We start from the raw sequence: 26440 nt of genomic DNA, 5'->3' as shown, positions 1-26440 counted from the left end.
TCATCCCCTTACTCAAAGCATTTAAACTTTTTTTTAACCTGATTTTTGGTTTTCTGTGACTGTAAAATAATAATTTGGAGAATTGGGGAGAAAAAAAACACTTTTTTTTTTGCTACTGCCCTTTGAAAATGCCCAATTTTAATGAATTTCCCAATTTTTCATCAATTTTTCCCAATTTTTGGTCTATTATCGTTAAAAAATTAAAGTTCGTTGTCATACTAAATATAAAGATGAAGTGGACTAATCTGAATAAATTTAACTTAAAAAAAAACTATAGGTAGGTGTTAATATTAGAAAGTTTTATCATATTTTGATGCATTTTTGTGTAGTACGATTATCAATTTAGATATGCCTTTTACTTGCACGTTCATGCAACATAAACATGAACTCTATAATCTCACGTTCATAAAATGAACATATATATTCTATTAATTTACGTAGATAAATACGCACATACATTTTATATGTAGCAAAATGTGTCATACTGTAATAAATATCATAATTTGCATGATAGTTTCACGTACATAAGGAAATTCGGAACCTTGTACACATAAATATCACGTACATTCAATTTGTACCCGTAATTAACAATCTTGTTCTTGTTCACTAGTAAAACCGCAAATATCTGAATATAAAACATGGTTTTCATATCTTTAAATCCGTTTACAAAACATTATAAATTGAACAATTTACATAATGGAAAATTGTCTGCAGAAGTCTGAAAGTTTCGGAAATTTGATAAACAAAAGTGAGACACAGAAAAGTATAAATATATGTAAGAATAAAACACTTACCTCGGAATTGATGCACTAATACAGTAGAACCACTGTAGGTTAAATTTAGCTATCAAATATGAAAATGCTCTAACGAGTGTGGCATTCTTCCACACGAAAATCCCAAGCAGAAATAAAATTACAACGTGTCCAAAGAACTCATCTGACCACTGTACCTTTAAAAATAGCCAAACCTGTCCGAAGAACTCGATTGACCACTATTTAAAAATTGTCAACAGGTGTGTAAATAGGCTAAGCCTAATCAGTGTGCGTTTAAACACAGGTGAACAAAACTTAGGCCAAACGTACATATATACATAAAAGCGTATGTTAAAACTATGTATAAAATAAACTGTGAAAAAAAGGCGTCCTGCGCAAAGACTGCAAGTGCAATTCTCTGATCATTACGACAATTTCAAAATCATTATCTATATACAAGTTTGACTGAATAAATATGTGAATTACTCTATAAAATTCATCTGGATCGTGACAAGTATTATCTGAACAATCAATGCTTACTTCAAAACCTTAATAAATTTAGAAAATTTTGTTTAAGAATCTAATTTTCCAACTTACAAGACAAAACTGTCTTGCATTCCTGATATTTAGGGAAATGTATAAAAGAAATTTTGACGCAACAATTCTCAAAGTGTTGTTTGAATTTTAAAACATGTTGTTACTGTTTGATATTGCTGATTAACCTACCTTCTGTTAACCTGTACATATCAGATATGGTTTTTGTAGAAAGATCTTTTAATGGTTCTCCACTAAGGCCTCCAACTTCATCTTTATGTGAACTTTTTAATGAGTCTGATCGACTCACTGTAGTATTACTAATAATTAACCCACCAAGAGATTCCTGTAAATATACTAAGTGTATTACAATGGGATGTTTAAACTCACTGTAGTATTACTAATAATTAACCCACAAAGAGATTCCTGTAAACATATCAAGAGTGTATTACAATGGCATGTTTAAACTCACTGTAGTATTACTAATAATTAACCCACCAAGAGATTCCTGTAAACATACCAAGAGTGTATTACACTGGGATGGTTAAACTCATTGTAGTATTACTAATAATTAACCCACCAAGAGATTCCTGTAAACATACCAAGAGTTATTACACTGGGATGTTTAAACTCATTGTAGTATTACTAATAATTAACCCACCAAGAGATTCCTGTAAACATACCAAGAGTGTATTACAATGGGATGTTTAAACTCACTTGTAGTATTACAAATAATTAACCCACCAAGAGATTCCTGTAAATATACCAAGAGTGTATTACAATGGGATGTTTAAACTCACTGTAGTATTACTAATAATTAACCCACCAAGAGATTCCTGTAAATATACCAAGAGTGTATTACAATGGGATGTTTAAACTCACTGTAGTATTACTAATAATTAACCCACCAAGAGATTCCTGTAAATATACCAAGAGTATATTACAATGGGATGTTTAAACTCACTGTAGTATAACTAATAATTAACCCAACAAGAGATTCCTGTAAATATACCAAGAGAGTATTATAATGGGATGTTTAAACTCACTGTAGTATAACTAATAATTAACCCAACAAGAGATTCCTGTAAATATACCAAGAGTGTATTATAATGGGATGTTTAAACTCACTGTAGTATTACTAATAAATAACCTACCAAGAGATTCCTGTAAATATATCAAGAGTGTATTATAATGGGATGTTTAAACTCACTGTAGTATAACTAATAATTAACCCAACAATAGATTCCTGTAAATATACCAAGAGTGTGTTACAATGGGATGTTTAAACTCACTGTAGTATTACTAATAATTAACCTACAAGAGATTCCTGTAAATATACCAAGAGTGTATTACAATGGGATGTTTAAACTCACTGTAGTATTACTAATAATAAACCTACAAGAGATTCCTGTAAATATACCAAGAGTGTGTTACAATGGGATGTTTAAACTCACTGTAGTATTACTAATAAATAACCTACCAAGATATTCCTGTAAATATATCAAGAGTGTATTACAATGGGATGTTTAAACTAACACTTTAATTGCAGTTTGTTTGAAGATCATTATAAAATTGAATAATCCACAACCAGGTTTGTAGTCTCTTAAGCCTAGGTTACACCTTACCGGATAGCTCGAACAGGCGCCTACCGGATAACTTATTTTCAATCCGTTAATATCCGTTAAGAGTACGTTTTATCCGTCGACGTCCGTTGTGTCCGGTGGAAACTTTTGAGCATTTTCAAAACCTTTAACGGACGTCCAACGGATGAAATGTCCGTTGTACGTCCGTTAGGCGTCCGTTTTGTACGGTACTCGTGCGTTTCGTTTCCGTTTTGTATCCGTTACGTGTCCGTTATACATCCGTTGGAGGTCTGGAAGATAAATTCACCAACGGACTTCTAACGGACGTTCAACGGATAAAACGGATGGTGAACGAATGAGAAACGGACTTCTACCGGACGTATAACGGATAAAACGGATGATGAACGGATCTGAAACGGATAAATGCCAATTGAAAATTTCGCGTCAGAAATGACAATTATTGGTATGTCAGATTTCTAAGGTTTATGAACTCTTATTATTCATAATCGATCTTAGAGTAAAGGCACGTCTTCACTATCAGACAGGTCTTATTCAGGCCAGAAACTGTCCTTTGGCGACATTTTGAAGAACAAACCAAAACCAGTTACACAGAAACATTTTTGAATATTTATTCGATTTACAGGTATTATTATTGTCGACTTTAATTTTTCCATATATCTTGTTCGTCCGTTTTATCCGGTACGCTTCCGTTAGGTGTTCGTTTTGTGTGGTACTCGTCCGTTGGATGTACGTTCGACATCCGTTCTGTCCGGTACGTTTCCGTTTCTCGTACGTTGCATATCCGGTGTGTGTCCGTTATGCAATCGTTACACGTCCGTTTTATCCGGTCAGTACATCAACGGACTCCCAACGGATAACAATTTTGTCAACGGACAACTTTTATTTTCATCCGTTAGTCGTCCGTTCGTGCTATCCGGTAAGGTGTGACCGAGGCTTTACACAGAAGTTTTTGATCTAGTAACATTATCAAAATTCCATCATGTTATAAATTTAAAATAAACAAAAATGTGGGCATATTACATGAATGCCCAACCCCTACTATCATTTTCTATGTTCAGTGGACAATGAAATTGGTATCAAAACTCTAATTTCGCATTGAAATTAGAAAGACTTACTAATGAATGGACGCACAGACTGAAAAAAAACATAGAACCCCTAGGAGGGGCATAATAATGGCCAAAAAGAGATAGGGACACAAATATCAAATTTTCCCAAAGTTCTGAGAAGCACTGACAGCCAGATCCAACTGTCAACTAAAATTTACACATTGATAAAGAGTAGAAATGATAACTATACTGGGTAATGTCAACTATGGTATAACTAACTTGGCCTTGTGTTGAGGACCGTACATTGACCTATAATTGTTTACAATTTAAAACCTGGCATTGTCATGATTAGTACCACATCTTCTTATTTCTATATATAAACATAGAAGCCTATTGTAAAAAAGAAAGATAACCCAAACATTTATCACAACTCATTCAAATGATAAAAAGCTACACTGTAAGTATGGATAGTAACACACTGAGAAGTATTGTGAAAATTAAAACAATTACATAGTGTTGTATAATGGTACACAAAGTCCAAATACGACTAAGATAATCTATGCCTTGGATAAGAAAATCCTTAACATTTAATAATTCATACTTGCAAAAAGTTAATTTATAAAAATGACCTGAGTTTTACCTTTCTATTTAATATAAAAAAAAGAAGATGTGGTATGATTGCCAATGAGACAACTATCCACAAAAAACCAAAATGACACAGACATTAACAACTATAGGTCACCGTACGGCCTTCAACAATGAGCAAAGCCCATACCGCATAGTGAGCTATAAAAGGCCCCGATAAGACAATGTAAAACAATTCAAACGAGAAAACTAATGGCCTTGTTTATATAAAAAAAAATGAACGAAAAAACAAATATGTAACACATAAACAAACGACAACCACTGAATTACAGGCTCCTGACTTGGGACAGGCACATACATAAATAATGTGGCGGGGTTAAACATGTTAGCGGGATCCCAACCCTCCCCAAACCTAGGACAGTGATATAACAGTACAACATAAGAACGAACTATACAAATCAGTTGAAAAAGGCTTATCTCATCAGATGGACAAAAATACAAGTGGATGCGGCAGGGTACTTATACATTCCGACACAAAAAGACACAATGAACAGATCTGAGAGTACTCGTAGTTATCTGACAGCTAGTTCAAAGACACTAACAACTAATAAAAAAATCATGCATCTAAAACTCAACTATCAATCCATACACATCCAACATCCAATGGATTTAGTGTAAAGACGTCATAAACAGCCAGAGAAAACATGACCTTGTGCAATGCCAAGTTACAGGTATCGACAGATTGTAGATCCATGAATGTGTATATAACATACTAGTAATATAAGTTCGGTAAATATTAGGATAGTTTATGAATCTAATAAATAATCTAAAAACTTCAACTGCAGACTGTATGTTACTGAAAGAGAAACTAAGTCCATTTATAAGTAACATATAGAACTGTCAGGTCAGGTAAGCAAATGAAGGATACAACAGATACAGTTCAGCCGGCCTTATATTTTGACTTACATTTATAAACTAACAATGTGGGTCAATTGAGAACAATACTTAAGGATCAATGAAATGATTTCACCTCCCCAATTATGAACTTTCCATTGGTATGTATCAAAACTTCAGCAGCATGGGTATGGAGTATAATTTATATAAATAAGACATTGCTGAGATGATGATATAGCAGAGTTTTACCCTGAAAAAACATTGTCAACAGAGAGGAAAAACCAAGGTTGCTAAAGATTTACACTATACTCTATCACATTCTAGGTGTTATGTTATTACACTGAATTTTAGATTAAATTGAAAGTAATTATTTATGAGGTCATAAACATAAAAAAGTAAATACCAGTCATTAGAAATTTAAAAAATGAAGCAAGATGTGTGCTTTTTTTCATGTTAAAAATGGTCTCAACTGAAATGTAGAAGTTGAGCATTGACTTAACTTATTGATTTATATATATCTGCACCAGAAAGGGACTCTTTGAGCCATGGGATAGAGTAAACCATTACCATAACTATTACACTCTGGCATTTTGATATGAAGTATCATAAAGTTTCATATATATTTGTATAACCAAATGTTTCAGAAAAACTAAAATTATTTTCATTTTACGTTATATCTAAAACAGGTACAATTTCTATTTAGCATTTTTCTGGTTAAAACAAAATCAAGGTAAACAAATAAATGTTATTATTGATTTTTTTTTATCAATTTACAGACCTGGTTAACACAACCTTGAGGCTATGATAGGATAAATTAATATAATATAACAAATTGTATTTTTAATTATAAATCGGTAAAATTTATTGCAAATTTGCACTATGGCATGACTTTAAGAACATTAATTTGTTAAAGGTGAACAAACTCTGGTAAAACTAATATATCTTTTGTATAGTTTATATTTTAATTTCACAACTCCTTACTGATCATAGATCTAGAGCATACAAATAGAACAAAACTCCTATCACAATATCATAACACCGGAAACCTTGATAGAAGAAAGACCGATTAAAAGGTAGGTTTATTATTCATTGTCACAAGTAAGACATCAATGATAAACATCCTGAGTTCTGTTTGTTCTAGCATATTCTACTCTTAAAAAGATGGTATAAAAACAGAATAAATATGAGAAACCAATTGAATGAACTTTATAATGTTCTTTATAAGGCATATACATGAAACTGACTTTATTATGAATATGTGCAGAATACTGTGAGGAAAAAAGAGAAAGACCATTATAACACCCATTTTTTTAAATAAGTAGAGAGGCAAATTCAAGCAAAAATACACCAGCTTTTCATTTTCACTATTAGTTTTTTCGTTTGAATTGTTTCACATTGTCATTTGGGGGCTTTTTCAGTTGACTCTGCAGTATGGGATTTGCTAATTGTTGAAGGCTGAACATTGTCCTATAGTTGTTAATTTCTGTGTCATTTGGTCTCTTGTGGAGAGTTGTCTTATTGGCAAATCATACCATATTTTCTTTTTTATATTGATTAATTGCTTGATGTTTAACGCCACTTGCAGCACTATTGTGCTATTTGGTGGAAGTAATTTTTTTATTGGTGAAGGAAGATGGGGCACCTCGAGATAACCATTTTCATTCTACTTTCTATTCAAATCTAACCTTTGCTGGTTAACACAAAATCATGGTTGACAAATAAAAATAATTATTGATTATTTTAAATCTAATTATAAACCTGGTTAACACAATTATGATACCATTATAGAAGAATGCTAGCAAGTTGTCTTTTAAATTATTACGGTCGTTCCCCTGCCTGAGGGAAAACATTATTGTTTTTCTATTTTTCTTTTTTAAATCTCAATTTTTTTTAGTTTTTCTTTTTTTTTTCCAGCACTTTTTAACATGCCCTCACTTGATTCTATGAAGTTATCAAGACCAAATATTGACCAACGATAGACCTTCTCATGATGTATTATCAGATGACCCTGTTAAGGATTTCATCATCCGCTTTAGAAGTTAAAACAGCCATAAATTAGGCAAAAAATACACCATTTTGCAAAGCAAATAATAAGATATATTTATTGTTTTCCAATTTAAAAGCTTTTAGGATACTTATATGTTGTTAAACTATTTTTCTGGGACCGCATATTTGGTTCAGGACAATAGCATTTGTATTAGTAAATAGAAATCTATGAAGTTTAATCACAAGGTTTGAAACCACAAATGAAAGATTGGGATTGATTAAGAGGGTCATGGTCCAAACAATTTAGGAATTAAGAGCCAAAAAGGGGCCCAAATAAGCATTTTTCTAGTTTCCAGACAATAACTTGCGTGTAAGTGTATGGATCTTTTTGAAATTGTACCACAAGGCTCCGTATCAGAGATGCATTTTATTTATTGTTGTTATAGAAAAACTTATCTGTGAAATCTCTAGAAAATAGAAGTGTGTTTGAGTATTCTGTTTTAATATTTTTTTAAATATGATTATGAATAATTCATGGGGGTTTAAATGTATACTGATTGTACATCGGGTTGGCCCTTTATGCTAACTAATTGATCACGAGCTTACATGTATTCTGATTGTACATCGGGTTGGCCCTTTATGGTAAATATTTGATCACGAGCAAAATCAGTATAAATTCAAGCCCTCATGCGTTATTTCTATTCTAATAGGTAAATTATGACAATTCTTTTTGATTGAAGCGCTCTTGTTGAAGCCAATATTTTCCGTTCCAATATTAGAATAACTAAAGCCTATTTTTATATTGACGTAAAAAGAACCGAGCAAAATTAACAAGTGACAATCTTAAACCTTTTACAATGATGTGTTTGGAAAGGTTTGGATGAATATAAAAGGTTTTCTTACTTACATGCCCAAAAATTGGTCTGGAACATGTTTATCATCGTTTGTAAATGCTTTCTTCTTGTTTTGATGACTCTCAGTTTCACAATTGTGCAATTTCCTGTAAAATGTTTATATACTCTTACGTCTTGATCATACAATGACGTCGGGTAGCTCATTCATAAAAATTAACACACGACGTGGGAGTATGATCGGAAAACAACTAATTTTACACAATAATGCTTTTACAGGTGGAAGTAAATGATTTAGTGATCATAACATGGGATTTTTCATAACAAATGTTTTATTTGCCATTAAGCTTTCAGCTTTTCAGGGCTGATACATGTATTAGCTGATATAGGGCTAATAATTTATACATCTAATGGTAAAACTGTCATATGATAATCTAATTATTCATTCCATCCCTCCCTAGTTTCATATGTTAAAATCCTCAAACATAAAGTTTGTGCGGTCATCTCCCACAACTTTGAATCATTTCAAAATCTGCCAAATTATCATCTTTTTGAGTCCTTATCATTTATATTCAAATATTAGCAACACCCTAATATGTGACAAGACACTTGGCTGCAAAATATCATTATGTGTTTTGATTATACCCTTGGTATCATCTCTTCTCTTTTTTTATCCCAGTGCTCAACCATGCAACAGTGATAATGTCTTCACTCAGGTTCACTAAACATAGAAGACTTGAATCTCATGATAGACTTTTGTGATACACAGTTTACTAAAAACTACATTTTCTAAGAGTAACAGTAGTTCAACCAATTCAAACTTTTCTTTGTTTCATACAATGACTAGAAATGCTTAGTAAGATGCAGGTAATCAATCCTCTTGCAAATAAATAAATCTCTGAACATATGATTATTTTTCCCACCACTAATTATTTTTTGTCATCTCTTCATAACAAAGAATGAATAACTTGGAATTTAAAAAGGGGTGCTATTTGTAAATAGTGATTAATTCAGTGTTGTCTGTTTAATCAAACTTTGACTTCTTTTTGACAACGGTTGTTTATAACATCTATAAAAACAAAATGACTAAGCTAACTGCATAACCTATACTTACATTCTAATATCAAAAACTAGTTGTTGTACAATCGATTAGTATTTCTAAATTTCTGGAGTCTGTAAAGAATCCCATTTATCAGCATAATACTGTGGACACAGAGAAAGACACTTTTTTCAATTAAATATGTTTTTCAATGGATAAAAACAAATTGATAATTTAATTAAGGTGCGATTCAATAAATTTTGGAAATTGGGCTGTAGGGGTATACACCTTGAAAAAGGGGAATTCAATTGCCTTGATTTATATAGAGCCATAATTTTCAAAAAATTGGTACTAAAAAAATTGTAGAAATAGATATCTGAACCAGAATTTTCCACTGAATCCACCAACGAAATTTACCAAATTGTGTGATAACAAAATCTTGGTTAATCCAGTATCAAATAACAATGTGTCCATAGGGATCCATGACATGCTCACACTATCATATTTGAATGTTCATTAAAAGTGAAATCACATGCTACCCTCATCAAAAATATTAATCGAAAATGAGTCAATACATTATCCTGATACATGATGGATGAATTATAGACAGACACACACACACACACACAGACTAGAAAACATTGGTATAGACTTTCTCATAGTTTGGCCTCAGTCATCAATGAAAAAATGTGTATCTTTTGCAATACGATTAGTACCATTCATGTTATTAAATAATCACAGAAAGAAAAAGATAAAAAGCACGAAAAAAAAATTATGAACATTAAAGATTAAATTATGAAATGAAGCTTTTTTGCCATTACAAATGTATCTTTGGGGTAAAAGTGAAACTGCTCATATGAAAACATCACCTTTCTATGACAAATAAGATATACGTTAACCTTTATAATTTGTAGTTATTACCATGAAGATGAAGATAAGATTAAAGCCACCATAGAGGTGAAGCAAACTTCAGTTTAAATGGAAGTATGACGTTATCAAAACAGAATTTATTGTCAGATATCTAGTAAGGATATTAAATAAAAAATATAAACACGTACCTACCAATTTACTGCTATGGAGATTAGAAGAAATGATTTGTCTTCAAAGATCAAATATTACAATGAGAAATTATTGAAAGAACACGAAACAGCAGTGCATCATAAAAATTGTTTATGTCCTGAATCTCAGTTGGGTATGAAAGAAATTAAAAGGAGATTAGATTATTATAACTATGTTTTATCTAGTTTATATACTGAATTTATTATCAATCGAAAAGGAAGTGAAGATGTAAAGGCAATTAAAAACATAAAGCAAGTAACAAAAGAACTAGAGGAATTTATTCCGTGTATATCTGGTACTGTTCTTCTGTCTTATTTATCAAGTTTGGTAGATGATGCTTCTTTCTTCGTACAGCTTATTTTCTATCATGTACTGGCTAAGTTAAAACATCCAGGAAGAGAAAAACCTTTTAATAATAATGAAATTAACAATAAGTACCAGTACCATATTAGTTTAAATATGATCTTTTACTCGTTTTATGAAGATACAAATCCGGAAGTCTCCTTTGATTTAATACACGAAGTATGGAAATATCATCCTAGTATTGAGTTCAAACTCAGACTAATATGCTGTGAAAGTTTGGATGAAAATAAACATGAAATACTAGACCAGTTGATAAAAAATAATGAGGACTATTTTTTGTCTCTACCGAAAAAATGTAAACGTGATCTGGCAGGTTACATTTTTGATGAGAATGAATATGGGACACATTTAACTATATTATTAATTCTTCTTTGTAATTTTGCGATCACAAGACAAATGGCAAAAGTGAAGACAGTATTAATGCATATTAAACACATAATATCTGTCTCTACTCATTTTTCTAACACGGATCATTTGTATATAAAGAAGGGCTTTAATGGTTTCCCATTTCTTACACTGAGGAAAACACAATTAAGATTGATACCATCTTTAATTAAAGATTTGATGAACAGACCAGATCTTCATTATGTCAGTTTAGAAATAATATATATATGTAATGCCCGATTACCGAACGTCATTTGTCATGAAATGTCAATGGATTTCATCAAGGATAATTGTGATTTTATCCTAAATGTACCTTTTTTTACGGAAGAGACAGAATGTTATGCAAGACAAAAATACTGCAAACTTCTTTTGACTTTATTGCATGCTTACGTAATGTGTGAAGATTTAACAAACATGAATAATGTGCTGAATAGGCTACAAGTGTTCAGACAGTCATTACTTTCATCAACATATAAATCATGTGCCTGTTTCATGGGCAAACATGATTGCATTGGCAATGTACCATTGTTTGGTCCGTATGAAGACGACCAATACACGTACTACAATACATTTGAAGACTTTGAATCTTTCTCGTTGGCACATATTCTAAATGATATTAAAGATAAGGTCCTTAAACAAGAACTCAGATCAGATTGTTACCTGAAATGTATGATAAATGAAATAGAAAATACCTTAAAGATTAGAGAAGATTTACGGGAGGAATTTGTCTTATTTATTAAACAGATATCAGTGTACAATGAAAGTGAATTTTACAACATCATTAAAACATTGTGTGTTCTAAAGATGCAACCAGAAATACAAAACATGTTTATTCAAGGACTTACTGATTATATGCATGTGAAATGCAACAAACAAAACAGTATTTATTTAAGCTTACTGTTAGATATAAATATGACTTGTTATGACGGAGAGTTCTTAAAAAAACTGACAATCAATATGGGAAAAATTTTACGACTAGAAGAAGATACTGTCAATGATGTTGAGAAAATTATTTACAGATGTTTCTGTAAAGTAAGACATGAAAACAAAGTGAATGTTTTCAAAGATTCAAATATAGAAAAATATAAAAATCACTTTTGTTTCATTCCAAGAATGGAAGCAGATGAAGATATGAAAAAATTGTCACACCTTAGAAGCTTCTTAGTGATGTTGATACTCATAATTATTTCATCTGGCAGTCAGCACAAGAGTGCAAAGTTAAAGAAGTACTTGTCTTTGAAGTACGCCTATGAAGACGCCATCTTGTATTTATTGTGGTGCTCTGGGGATGTAGAGATCAATCCTGGACCTACCCTCAAGAAATTAAGGCCACAAGCAGATTCAGTAAAAAAGAGGAATTGGATTCATGATATGTGTACAATAGCTCTTAAACTCTTAAAGAAAAAAGCTTTGGATTCAAAATCTGATGGTTTATGGAAAGAAAAACCAGACAGCTGGCAAGAACTTCATGCTGACAAGCCATTTTATGACCCAAGAAATAAACCAAAGAGTAAACAATTCAGTATCAAGACTGACATGGAACTCCTACACTGTTTATTAAAATGTTGTGACAGGAAGAGTATAACTTTGCCATCCGAATTTCAAATAGAAATAACTGCATGGAAAAGTAATATAGAACTACTTCTTGAACTCTTTGTTTCTAGACAGGAAATATATGCTGTGAAAATGGCTACGGATTTATTGATCATGTATAGGGATACTCCTGATTTAAAACAACATCTGAAAGATTTTAATTTTGATCTATCATTAAATCAAAATAGCGAACAAAAGGACAGTCCAAAAGGATATTCAGATGTTGTAAGGGACTTGGCAATAACATTTTGTAGAGTTAGTAAAGGTTTACATATTTTTGAAAAGAATGCTAGGTTGTGGAAAACACCACCACGTGACTGGAACCCCAATGATTTATACTCAAGTCCATGTAATACAGCGAAAAGACATGAAAAACACCAGGACCAGCAATTGGTTGATGATTTATTATCTTATTGTGAGAAAAAATCTAAATCTATACCACCTGAACTACAGCTTGTTGTAAATGCATGGAAACTAAAAAAAGAATGTAAACTAGAAAAAAAGTCGCGAAATATGTAAACACTACACAATTTGGTCAAGTCTGGCAATAATACAACATTCTATAAAATATCTTGAGATAGAGGGTTTACTAGAAAAGCCGCATGTTCAACAAAGCTTGAAAGAAATAGGAGTTTCACTTCACTGTGAGAAAGATCAAAACCATTTAAACAATGACAGTACAATTAACACAGATGATGAGAGGAAAATTTCAGGACTTCTATATAGTTCAATATCTGATAACCAAAGAGACATTCATTCAAATTCTTCTTCAAGTTTAGCCAGTGACTCAGATATTGTATGCAGTCAACATCGATATGAAGCAAAGGCCCTCACCAACAGTCATACAACGAAGTCTGTTATAACATGTCATGTACATGACTTTATAAACCAGCCAAGTACCTCAGATTGTACTATTGACTCAGATATTGTATGCAGTCAACATCAATATGAAGCAAAGGCCCTCACCAACAGTCATACAACGAAGTCTGTTTTAACATGTCAAGAAAATGACTTTATAAACCAGCCAAGTACCTCAGATTGTACTATTTATTCCAAGACAGCTTTCTGCCAAAGAAATAAAGTTGATTTACAATCCAGAGATGAAAGATTAGACCTTTCTGACAGTCATAAAAGTTTGTCTGAGATATCATGTCAAAAGCCTGACTTTCAACCAAGTTCCTCTGGTTGTTCATCTTTTACTAAAAGAGCTCAGTGTCTAAAAGTCAGCGGTGGCATACAATCCAAAGATAGAAGAATTCAAGTAAATATGACATCCATTTTAAATTAATGTTACATTTGTCTTAAAGTTAAATTGAAAGTTCCTCAATGCTCTATAACTTTGTACCTGTTTGGCTTTATAAATATTTTGATATGAGCGTCACTGATGAGTCTTATGCAGACGAAACGCGCGTCTGGCGTACTAAATTATAATCCTGGTACCTTTGATAACTATTTACAGCATATTTTAAATCATGTCAATACTTAATCACATGCTGCTTTGGCAACTAGTTCACAGACAGGGACTTGAAACAAATCCAGGTACATAGAAATGTATCAAATGCTTTGAAGCATTAACACCAAAAGAGTTTAAAAAAAGTTCAGAACAAAGTAAGATTGACTTTGGTTGAAAGAATCGTTCCTTTAATTACTGGTATAGAAAAGACTAATAACTTTGATATGGTGAATAGAGAACAATTTCCTTTCAGAATTCAAAAAGTTTCGTCAACCTTACTTCATTCTTAGAATAGAATATTAATTTTTAGAATCGAAACTAGAGATTTCTAAAGTTTAAAAAAGGGGTTAATGATGTATCAATTCATAATGTTTTTTAGAAAAGAAAAAGGATAATCAGTGAGGAGATATCTGAAAAAAGATCAAAACTGCAATCAGGAAATGAATCTGTAGGTGTTTAAATTATACTTTATTTTGGATTCATTATTATAATTTAAATAAACATTTTCATAACTTATCACACATTTCAAAAGGACTTTTGTACAAAAATGAATGCAAAATTATCAGAAACAAAGAAATCCAGTATACAAACTATACACCTATTAGTAGAGCTGACTATACAGTAATGGGTTTTCCCATTGTTGAAAGCTGTGCATGTGGTTGGCTATAACTGCTGACATCCAGTTTATTTGAACTCTGGTGGATAGTTGTCTCATTGGCAATCATATCACAACTCTTTATTTGTGTATAAACATAACTGGAATGTTTCATCAATACATAGAAGTGTGTATGCAGGAAAAATATAAATCCAATGTAATTCACTCAGGTTGTGTGTTTGTTTTATACTAGATGAAATATATATATAAAAAACCGCATTAAAATTTTGAAAGAAGCATTCTAGGATATACAAATGTTTCCTTTAAATGTTTAAAAATGTTGATTTATTGTTAGTCAAGTATCCAAATAGTAATCATGCATAAATATCACCAAGAAAACATCTTTTTAAAATAGTAACTTTCTGTTGCAGCAAGCATCCACATCATCAATCACCAGATGTAATGATATCACTCCCTCATCTCATTGTGATTTAGATAATGCACACCAAAATGTACATGAAACTGGTACAGAGGAGGAAGTTGACGAAGATCTGAGCTCAAATAGAATACCAGTACCAGACAATGTAAGGATGAATATTAAATAAAATATTGTTAAAATTATTCACAATTCACATATTTTTCAAATATTGTTTTTAAATATTATTGTTGTCCCTTATTTAAACTATTAACTTGTTTTCGTTCAGTCTTCAGTTGCACACTTGTTTGTAAAATTACAAATTATGCATACCTGTTTACATACTTTGAAAATATAGTACCCTCACAGTGGCGGATCCAGAAATTTTCCTAAGGGGGGGGGGGGGCCGCTATCTGACCTAAGAGGGGGCCCGCTCCAGTCATGCTTCAATGATTCCCTATATAATCAACCAAATTTTTCCCACGAAAGGGGGGGCCCGGGCCCCCCAGCCCCCCCCCCCTGGATCCGCCTATGCCTCATATCCACAGAGAAGATAGTTGTTAAACAGAATTATACAAAAATAAAGGTCAAAGAAAAGATAGTTATTACTTCTAATATAGCATTTCAACAAACATGACTTAAAAATTTCTTAAACAATAATAACTGGTAGCAATAATAAATCATAGTTACATCCTCCTATATCCTGATAAATTGTTTTTGAATTTTTTGAAATTTTGACCATTTGTATGCAAAGTTAATGTCTTTCTAATATCAACTTTTTTTTGTTGAGAAAGGTTTCTGCAGATATTTTCAGGTTTGCTTGAGACATGTAGTCAGATGGGATCCATCAGTAGTTTCCATGTGGGAAACTATCAGACCAATCTATTTGATGTCTGAGGGTTTTAGCTGTTCCCCTAATGAATCGGTAGTTTTTTTCCGAGATCCTTTATCATAGGATGTTCGGCTTTCCTCTACCAGGAATGCAGCTGGGATTTAGCGGTATCGCTTTGGATTCCAAGTATGTCCTCTCCGGTTTCCCGTTCGTTGTCTAGGCATTTGTGCGGCATCCGGGGTGACCTTATCCCTTATTTTGTATATAATGTTTTTTTATTTTATGCATTTTTTATATTTTTGAGGATGAGCGAGTCAGGTGAGTGGGTGTGTTGTATGCTTTATTACATTGTACTTATTGTTTTGGGGAAGGTTAACTTTCTGGTTGTAAGACCCATCACGGCCAGGCTGGGAGACTGGATAGGCAAATGCTCACATTAAATCTGTACCGATACAGTGTGTTGAATGTCTTCCTTTTTACACCATAACCCATGGTGGTGCTCCTACTAAAGGAGGGAGATACGGAACATACATACATACAGAGGCTGTCACAACGACAGCAAACCGGATTTATTAACATTTATTTGTGTCCTGGCAATATCACAAGATCCATAACTGATAAATGCTGAAAGTGAAAATCGTCAATATCAAATTTGACCTCCATTTTGTAGTCAGTATCAACATATTAAAATTTGAAAACCTTAGATGGAATGGTTCATTAGTAATTAAATGCAACAACGTGAATGGAAACGCCATTTTACGATCTTTCAAGAACCATAACTCCTGAACGGTAAAAGTCAAAATCGTCATTATTGAACTTGACCTCAATTTTGTCATCAGTAACAATATATTAAAATTTGGGAAGCTTTGGTAGAACAGTTCATGCGTAAATGCACGGACACGACTGGAAACTCCATTTTTCAATCTTTCAAGAACCATAACTCCTGAACGGTAAAAGTCGAAATAGTCATTATTGAACTTGACCTCCATTTTGTCATCGGTAACAACATATTAAAATTTGGGCAGCTTTGGTAGAACAGTTCATGCGTAAATGCACGGACACGACTGGAAACTCCATTTTTCAATCTTTCAAGAACCATAACTCCTGAACGGTAAAAGTCAAAATCGCCATTATTGACCTTCATTTAGTTGTCAGTAACAACATATTAAAATTTTAAAAGCTTTGGTTGAACGGTTCATGAGTTATTGCACGGACAACATTTGATTGCCGCCCGGCCGACAGCCCGGCCGACAGCCCGGCCGCCCGCCGTACATCCCCAAATCAATAACCGATATTTTTGTCACAAAAAACCGGTTAAAAATGACAAAAAGACATGTACAGTGGTGAAGAAATACCTGCCTAAGTTAAGGTTCAGAGTGTATAATTGTAAACAGATATTACTTTCTTTTCCTTTTCCTTTTCCTGTTCTGGATTTTCAAGATATAAATTCTTTTAAATGCATTTGAAATAAAACATAGATAACTCTGTTTTTGCCATCATTCTAAACAAGCAATTTATCCAATTACTAGACATGCAGAAAGGAAACACCAGCCATTTCTAACTCAGGATAAGGGTTCGTTTCAAAATTAAGATTTTAAGATCAGCAGGTTTTTTCAACCATGTTTTGAAATTCTTGAAAATTGCCTGAGACTGGCACTTAGAAAGAAATAAGAGGAACATTAAGCAGATATATATGTGTTGAGGTTGGAGCATGAATTCAGAAGAATGTCAAGTATTTTTAAAATCGTTAGAATAGAGAATTCACGGACTTTATTTTCAAAACTGTCACAGTTCACTCATCAATTTTGTATTGTCCATAGTCAAAAACACAGAAACATAATTAAAGAAAGGTTTATATATCAAATGCTAATACATTATCTGTCTCATCTGAACATAATACCTGTAAATCAATATATTCAGATCTTTTATGTAATGAGTAACGAGTATGCAATAAAAAGACCTAATTCATTAAGATTGCAACTTTATCATTTTTAACAGATACAAGACACAGACTCTTCAAAAGATTCAGAAGATGAAATTCCAAGCCGTTTACTTCGATACCTAGATAATTATTTAAGCTGTGATAATCTGGAAGAAAATCTTGAAGAAGACTTGGAAGATATAGACAAACAATTGAAATTGTGGGAAACATTATAAATGCAACGACAATCATAATTTGTAACTTAGCAAAGATCTGAAATTAAAAAGAAAACTTGTCACTTTTTATTTTCATTACAACTCTCATCTTCATTCAATTAAGAATAAAATATTTATCTAAGCCCTATTCAAAAAGTATAATGGAGGCTTTTAGGGGCTGCAAACAATTTCATTTATAATGAGATCGACTAAAATGTGTTTTAAGTATATGTTCTTTACAACAGAAATTTCAAATACAACCACATCAATTTCAAATTAGTTAAAAAATGTGCTCTCTCAAATATTCTCCCTTAGAAATATTTCTGAATGTAGTCATTGTATAATGAAACAATTGAATAGTTTATTCAGAATATCTTTCTTTAAAATTAAACTACTGTTGATACAGAAATTATTGCCAGGTTCTTATTAATAGAGGGGGATTCTCAATACTAAGAATTTGCATTCTAGTATCAGACATACACATATGTGCAAAGATTTCCTTCAATCGCACATTTAAAACCAGCAGTATTGTTCAATCATAAAAAATCACAATAATTTCTGAATTTTCAGTATTTTTTTCAAATGATCAATACTAATATGTCTCATTGTGTGAAACATTATCACCAGACACTCAAATTTGTAAATAACAATTTTAAAGTTGGTGCATCTACAAATCATATTTTCATCAGCATAATGCACAAAATATTGATTTATTTAAAAACTGTCAAATTTTCATACAGCAATATCCGGTTCAAGGACAGTTATCATCATTTGATTTTGTATGTCTAACGAATATAGTTCCTAGTGTGAACAGTGAATAACTTTTATTTTTTGATAGACTTTCCCAATTTATTTCTTGATGTTTAATGCATGAATTATTAAGTAAGGGGAAGAAATTACTTGTTAAAAAATTCGGGTGCTGAATCGTAATGTTAAGTAGCGATTTGGTTCATTTAAAAAAAGTCAAAAATTTGTCGTCTGAAGCTGTCAAACTGAGTTTTAGACCCCTGTAATACAGAATTGTCAATACTTTGAGTTAGAGCTGGTAGAAGGTTCTATAATTTTGACATTAGTTGTCCCAATAGTTGTACACTACACTGTGAAAATCTTTTTGCAATAAAGAAGATGCGATTTTTATACGACGGCAAGAAATAAACAAAATTTGGACATATATTGGTATCAAGTTGTCGTCGACAGCGTAGTCTGAAGACAGATGGTTTCCAGATAATTACTTTAGTATGAGTGAATAGAAATCAATAAAATTTTCACACAAGGTTTATAGCTACTAAAGGAAGGTTGTAAATGATTTAAGGGGTTATGGTCCCAATTGTTAAGGAATTAAGGTCCAAAATAGGGGCCCAAATAAACAATTTTGTAGTTTCCAGACAATTACTTGTGTTAAAGTGTATTAACCTCTCCGAAATTATACCACAAGTTTCCATACTATAAAAGGATGGTTAGGATTGATTTTGAGGGGTTATGGTCAGAGATGGGTCCCATTACTTTCAATGTAATTGATTAAATTACAATTACTTTGTCATTTGTACAATTAAATTAAATTAATGATTACATCATTTCTGAAAGTATCTGATTAAATTAATGATTACATTGGCAAAGTAATCATGATTACATGATTACATCTGATTACAATGAATTTAAAAACAAAACATTTTGAATGATATGAATGAATAAACGTTCAATATAACCATAGCATTTTTGAGAAAGTATTTTATTTGGTTCAATTATAAAATGATAACTTCAAATTAAAATTCATCTATTTAAATAAACACCAAATTTCACTACATATGTACATTACACTTTATCACCAATGATCTCTGAATTATTTTGAATTAAATACAATAAAGATATATCATAATCAAGAGTATTTTGTTTGTCTTCTGACCTCTTTCATAATTTATATGTATTCCAAGTTGCAGTTTATGGAAGTTTAAATATGGATGAAATAAAGTTACCAGTTAAAACTATGTTAAATTTTAAAAGAAATGTTTAATCAAATTGTAAACAATATGTAAGTACTAAAAATCATTGCATTTTACATGTCCAGTCCAAATACATTTTTTTAAATTTTAAACAATATATTTGTCCAACTTTTAATTTAGTTTGTGCTAATTAGATAAATTTTCATGTCTGATATATCTTTTATCATATATATTTCCCTACAGCTATACTCAATTGGTAATTGCAATAAAAACAAACCTTAATTAATCTCCTACCTGTCAATTCAAAGTTAATTAAAATTAACAAAAGATTATAATTCAGGGTTAAAGAAAAGTATTACTTGAATAAATAACAGTTATCAAATATTAATATGAAGATCATTATAAAACGATGAATATACATGTATGTACAATATCTTTTACTAAGATAAAAGGTATATAGTTGTATTATATGTCTCTGCTTAGGCTAATGATGACTTTTCAATACTGTAACAGTTTATTTTTTAATGAAGTAGACATGCTTAAAGTAACCAAACCAAACACAAATTTTTTTTTCATTGTAATCAGAATGTAATCAAAAAGTAATCATGATTACAGGGTATTTTGAAAAGTAATTGATTAAATTAAATTACATGTAATCAGATTTTTGGCTGATTAATGATTACACTGATTACTTGAAAAATTGTAATCAATTACAGCTGATTAACGATTACAATTACAATAACCCCAAGTCTGGTTATGGTTCAAACCATTTTGTATTTAGGGGCAAAAAAGGGGGAATACAAATTTTCAGGGTTGGACATCTGCGGTCGTATCCAGCTGCGCTTAGCTAAGCAATTTATTTTAATTTGAATTTATTGTCTCAAAGAAATGCACTACGAAGTAACTGTTCTCCAGCTTAGGTTATTTTTCAATTCTATTACTTTTAAAGTTTAGAAGGTACCGAACATTTGAAAAATCATCCCTTTTCTTGGTGATACATATGTTTTTACAGATCAACGTCTACAAAATTTTGTTAGACTGAATAAGTTTTTAATTATTTATGTTGTACTAACAATATGTAATGCATTGGCAATCAATGAAAGATATATCACGCAAGTTAGAATTATTAATGAGACATGTAAAACTTGTGCTAATTTTTCAGTCTTATTATCATATTCAGTATATTGTCTTGCTTGGTACAATCAGTAATCTAGAAATCCTTTTGTTTTATTCAAAAATAGACATGTATTACATATGATGATTTTCTTGGTAAAACTTTCTGGCCTTCACATATTCAGCTTTCATTTTTATATACATATGAAATTGTATAGGTTGTTTTCAAATTATACATTGTTGTAAGTTTCATTCAAATTAAAATCATTTCTAAAATTGTATTAATGGCAGTTATTAAAGAAAAAATAACATTCCTAACAATATGTTAACATTCCAGGAGAATATGAATCTGAGATAAAGGATCACACCACTTCGAATTTTCATATTAATAAGCTCAATTACAAGTTTTACAGCAGGAACAAAATTAAATAGATATTTTAAATTAAACTGACCAGAAAAAAGGATATCATAATTTCTTTAAAATTAGAGACGCAACTTTAGAATTTGTATTTGGCTATTTTGTTTGAAATTCTCTAGTAAACTGGTTCATTCTTTCTCATCTCAAAGCTAACTGATTTTATCCTTTCAATGTGGGGATATTACATATTTTAATGATATTTTTTGTAGTTCACATATTTCATTGATGTATTTTATGTTCATTTTTATTTTCTATTTTAATAATTATTAATTTTTAATTTGTCAGTGATAGTTTGTAATCAAGATGTATGTGTATTATGTATAACAATTGTTCATGTTACAGAAATTCTGGGAATTTATTTAGTTATCTGCCCTTGCTCGATATGTTTCATTATTTTTGAGTTAAGAAATAAACATGTTTATTTCTTTTACATCAAATGCATAAACATCACTTAAACATTCCATACAAAATTAATACAAAAAATAATACAAGTATTCAAAGTAAGACTAAGTTACTTTAAATATTTTGTAGCTTAATGTTATGTAGTGTTATTGCCCTTTGAATGTGAAAATTTTACATTAATTTGTAGATTACAAAACCCGTCATTGATGTTTATACTGAATTATAGGTTCATTTTCATTTACTTTCTTAATTATTGTTTATTTTAGTTGTAATTCAAAATATATATTTTGTACCCATTAGATTGAAATGAAGTATGAGAATAATAAAAGGCAGCAATCCAACATCTTTCCTATTCTGATTATCTGATGATGCTATATTTAAGTTGATCATCTTACATAAAATCATGGTATTTTCACATAATGGTCAATTGCTAGTGGGAAATATTAAATTATTTCTCGAGTCAAACCAATTTAACATGGTGTTTTTTTTAAATTTTTGTCGAGCCTGCAACTTTTGTTGCAGAAAGCTCGACATAGGGATAGTGATCCGGCGGCAGTGTTAGCTCACTTCTTAAAAACTATATATTTAGAATGTGGAAGACCTGGATGCTTCATATTTTTTATATGGATGCCTCATGTTACGAAGTTTCCGTCAGTCACATGTCCATTGTCCTTGACTTCATTTTCATGGTTCAGTGACCACTTGAAAAAAAAGTTCAGATTTTTTGTAATGTTAAATTCTCTCTTACTGTAAGTAATAGGATAACTATATTTCGTATGTGCGTACCTTGCAAGGTCCTCATGCCCGTCAGACAGTTTTCACTTGACCTCCACCTCATTTCATGGATCAGTGAACAAGGTTAAGTTTTGGTGGTCAAGTCCATATCTCAGATACTATAAGCAATATGTCTAGTATATTCGGTGTATGGGAGGACTGTAAGGTGTGCATGTCCAACTGGCAGGTGTCATCTGACCTTGACCTCATTTTCATGGTTCAGTGGTTATTGTTAAGTTTTTGTGTTTTGATCTGTTTTTCTCATACTTTATGCAATAGGTTTACTATATTTGTTGTATGGAATGATTGTAAGATGTACATGTCTAGCGGGCAGATGTCATCTGACCTTGACCTCATTTTCATGGTTCAGTGGTTATAGTTAAGTTTTTGTGTTTTGGTCTGTTTTTCTCATACTTTATGCAATAGGTTTACTATATTTGTTGTATGGAATGATTGTAAGGTGTACATGTCTAGCGGGCAGATGTCATCTGACCGTGACCTCATTTTCATGGTTCAGTGGTCAAAGTTAAGTTTTTGAGTTTTGGTCTTTTTATCTAATACTATATGTCGTAGGTCAACTATATTTGGTGTATGGAAATATTTTATAATCTATATGTCAATCGTGCAGGTTTTATTTGACCTTGACCTGGTTTTCACGGTTCATTGCTCAGTGTTAAGTTTTTGTGTTTTGGTCTATTTTCTTAAACTATAAGCAATAGGCTCAACTATATTTGTCATGTTTGTTGTATGGAAGCATTGTTAGCTGTACATGTCTGCCTGGCATATGGTTCAACTGACCTTGACCTCATTTTCATGATTCATGTTAAGTTTATGTGACAGTCGTAATAAAGCTTTATATTTAGGAGTATCAACATAATATCAATGATTAGTAAAGAAGGCGAGACATTTCAGTGTGTGCACTCTTGTTTTTTTTATATATAAAAACGTACTACATGTCCATGCAAAATTTATTTCAGGTTTTCTAAGTGAGTAATAAATAGTTCCCTCAATTTATGCAAATTGGTATCAATGAATGCAATACTATCAGATTATTACATGGCATTTTTCATATCGCATGTATTATCAGCCCTAGGTTCAATATCAGCCCAAGAGCCGCATGGCTCGAGGGCTGATATTGACCGAGGGCTGGTAATACATGCGATATGGAAAATGACATATTATGATCTTTTTATCATATGCTTCAACAATGGAGAAAAATCACAGATTCATATATTGATCCTTTTACGTGGTTACCAAATAGAAGTTGAAATAGTGAAAAGTTCACAGACGTCGGATCCCAGTTAGTACATTCCATATGAAATCTTTCTATCAGATGCCTCAACAGAAAAAAACATTTAAATATAGACGAAACGACGTAAGAAATGATTAAAAAATATTCATAATGAACACTGTTTGAAAAAGTAAACTTTTTTAACGTAACTTTCTAAATTATGTTTGAAACTTTAAAAAAACGCATTTATTTAATTTTTTTTTTTTAATTTTTTTTTTTTAATTTTTTTACAAAGTATACTTTCCAGTATCCAAATAATTGTTTCGTTAATAAAATTGAGATTGTACACTTCTTTGTAAGTTTTTTAGTGAAAATGTTGCATTGAGGTATATTTTCCGGAATTTGCCAAGTATCACCGAAATGCCATGCGATAACATTACGGAAAGGCATGTGATAACACTTGAAGCATGTGATAAACTTTTCATATCAGCCTGCTAAGCACCAATTCGAAAAATATGAAACTTACGTTGATTTAATGCTATTATCATACAGTAAAATTCATATGTTATTTAGTCTAAGTATATGATAAAATATCATATATGATTAATCAAATTTAACATCAAACAGAATAACAATAATGTTTGCCAAAGGTGACTAAAATATTCTACAACAGAAAAGTCTAATAGAAACACTTCCAGTGAGTGAGTCCAATAAAAACAAGTGAAACTGTGAGCTACTGCTCACTGATGATTACCCCGCCTAAATACTTGACAGTTAACAGGAAGTTGTTGAGTGATGAATCTTAAAACACATTACATAGTAAAGCTTACTTATATAAACCCTGAAACCAAATTTCAGAAATCCTTGTAATGTAGTTCCTGAGACAAATGTGACAAAAATTGTCAACTTAAATGTCATGTGTAATATGATGCAAGTGTTTGGTTAACATAAAGTTGTTGAGTGATGAATCTGAAAACGCATCACACAGTATAGCTGATGTATATAAACCCTGATACCTAATTTAAAAAAGCCTTGTTATGTAGTTCCTGAGAAAAATGCAACGAAAAATAATTATGGATGGACTGACAGACAGAGATAAAACAGTATACCCTGACTTTTTTCAAAGCAGGAGTAAAATTAAGAACCTAAAAGGAAATATATTTGAATAAACTATACACAAAATTGACAAGAACCTGCTTCAAGGTTGGCAAGAAAAACAAAATGTTCTTTCATACCAGAGGAAAAATGTTTCACAAACAAAATGATCAGATATTTATCAATTTATTGCAAAGAATAATGTGTTTTGTAACAGTACATACTTATTGATCAGTATCAGTATGTATACATGTAGAACCATATGTTTATTACCTTCTATATTATTTTTCATTCACAGAATGAATCATAACAAACAGCTGTACTGATTAACTTTTATAAACAGAATAGTCTTACTTATAATATTCAGTGTAAACAAATGAAGCTTCCATACACTGAAATTCACAAATACATAGGCAAGATACATCACTTCCTTTCTACAAATGCATAAAACTATAGTTGATAGAAAAGGAGATAGCAATATATCCAATATTTTTTAACTCCTCCCACCCTTTTATATCTTGCTCTTAACTAAAGGCTGGTGACCATACTAAAAGATACCATATTCTCAGGTCAAATTCCCAAAGCTAAAATAGAATTGCAGAATTGTGAAAATAATTCGTATTTGTATTTTAGTTTGTAAAACAAAATGTGTGAAGAATTTTTGTTTAGAACTTGGGTGTCAAAAAAGTTTATGAAAAATACAAAATTATGTTTTCTCACTCAAAACTGTTATGACCAATTATACTCAAGAATTTGACTTGTATCAATAATTATAGTTATTTGTTATACCTGCCTAATATATAGTTTTCAATAGCAATTTAACCAATAAATCAAACATTTCCAAAACCTTAAAAATTTCAAAAAATTTGAGGATTATGGAATTATGAAATACAAACTTATACAGAATGGGGACTTCTTTCAAAATCATCTTCTAAAATGTCAAACTTAAGCATAGCCACAAGCTTATAAACATCATTTCTTGTTATATTCAAGCAGCAAAGTTATACAAGACATGATTCATAACAGAAATACTGGCCATGAAGTTGACCTTCTGATTGTCATTATTGTCCAGCAGATTTGATACCAATTTTATAAACTACTCCTAAGGTTTTCCTTTGTCATGATTTTGTTTTATGATTGGCTCCAACTGCCTCTGCAATGCTTTTATAACCATCCTTTCTGTAAAGATAAAAATGACAATTATTATTGTGATTATGCTAATGATGAGAGGACAATGGCCAATTATATCAATTATCTGATCATCATGTTCAAATAGACAAAATAAGTTTTGATTACGTGCAATTTTGATTATACATATTTACCAATGAACAAAAATCACATTTAAT

General features: G+C 31.3%; 1 protein-coding gene across 4 annotated transcripts in view; it reads right to left on the bottom strand.

Moving 5' to 3' along the window:
* Positions 1-26440, bottom strand: part of LOC143078820 (dihydroorotate dehydrogenase (quinone), mitochondrial-like) — a 59495-nt gene that overhangs the window by 1774 nt on the left and 31281 nt on the right. For 2 of the 4 annotated variants that reach the window (XM_076253804.1, XM_076253806.1), the window contains one exon: positions 25265-26273. The exons of the other annotated variants lie outside the window; for them this stretch is intronic. In XM_076253804.1, the coding sequence (XP_076109919.1) occupies positions 26213-26273 (61 nt within the window). In that variant the 3' untranslated portion in view covers positions 25265-26212. Of the gene's footprint in view, positions 1-25264; positions 26274-26440 lie in introns of those variants that run through there. 4 annotated transcript variants of the gene reach the window in all.

Source organism: Mytilus galloprovincialis, chromosome 6, assembly GCF_965363235.1.
Source record: "Mytilus galloprovincialis chromosome 6, xbMytGall1.hap1.1, whole genome shotgun sequence".
In the NCBI taxonomy this organism is placed as follows: Eukaryota; Metazoa; Mollusca; class Bivalvia; order Mytilida; family Mytilidae; genus Mytilus; species Mytilus galloprovincialis.
Note: the sequence above shows the minus strand (reverse complement) of the source record. Positions and strands in the feature narration are given on the sequence as shown.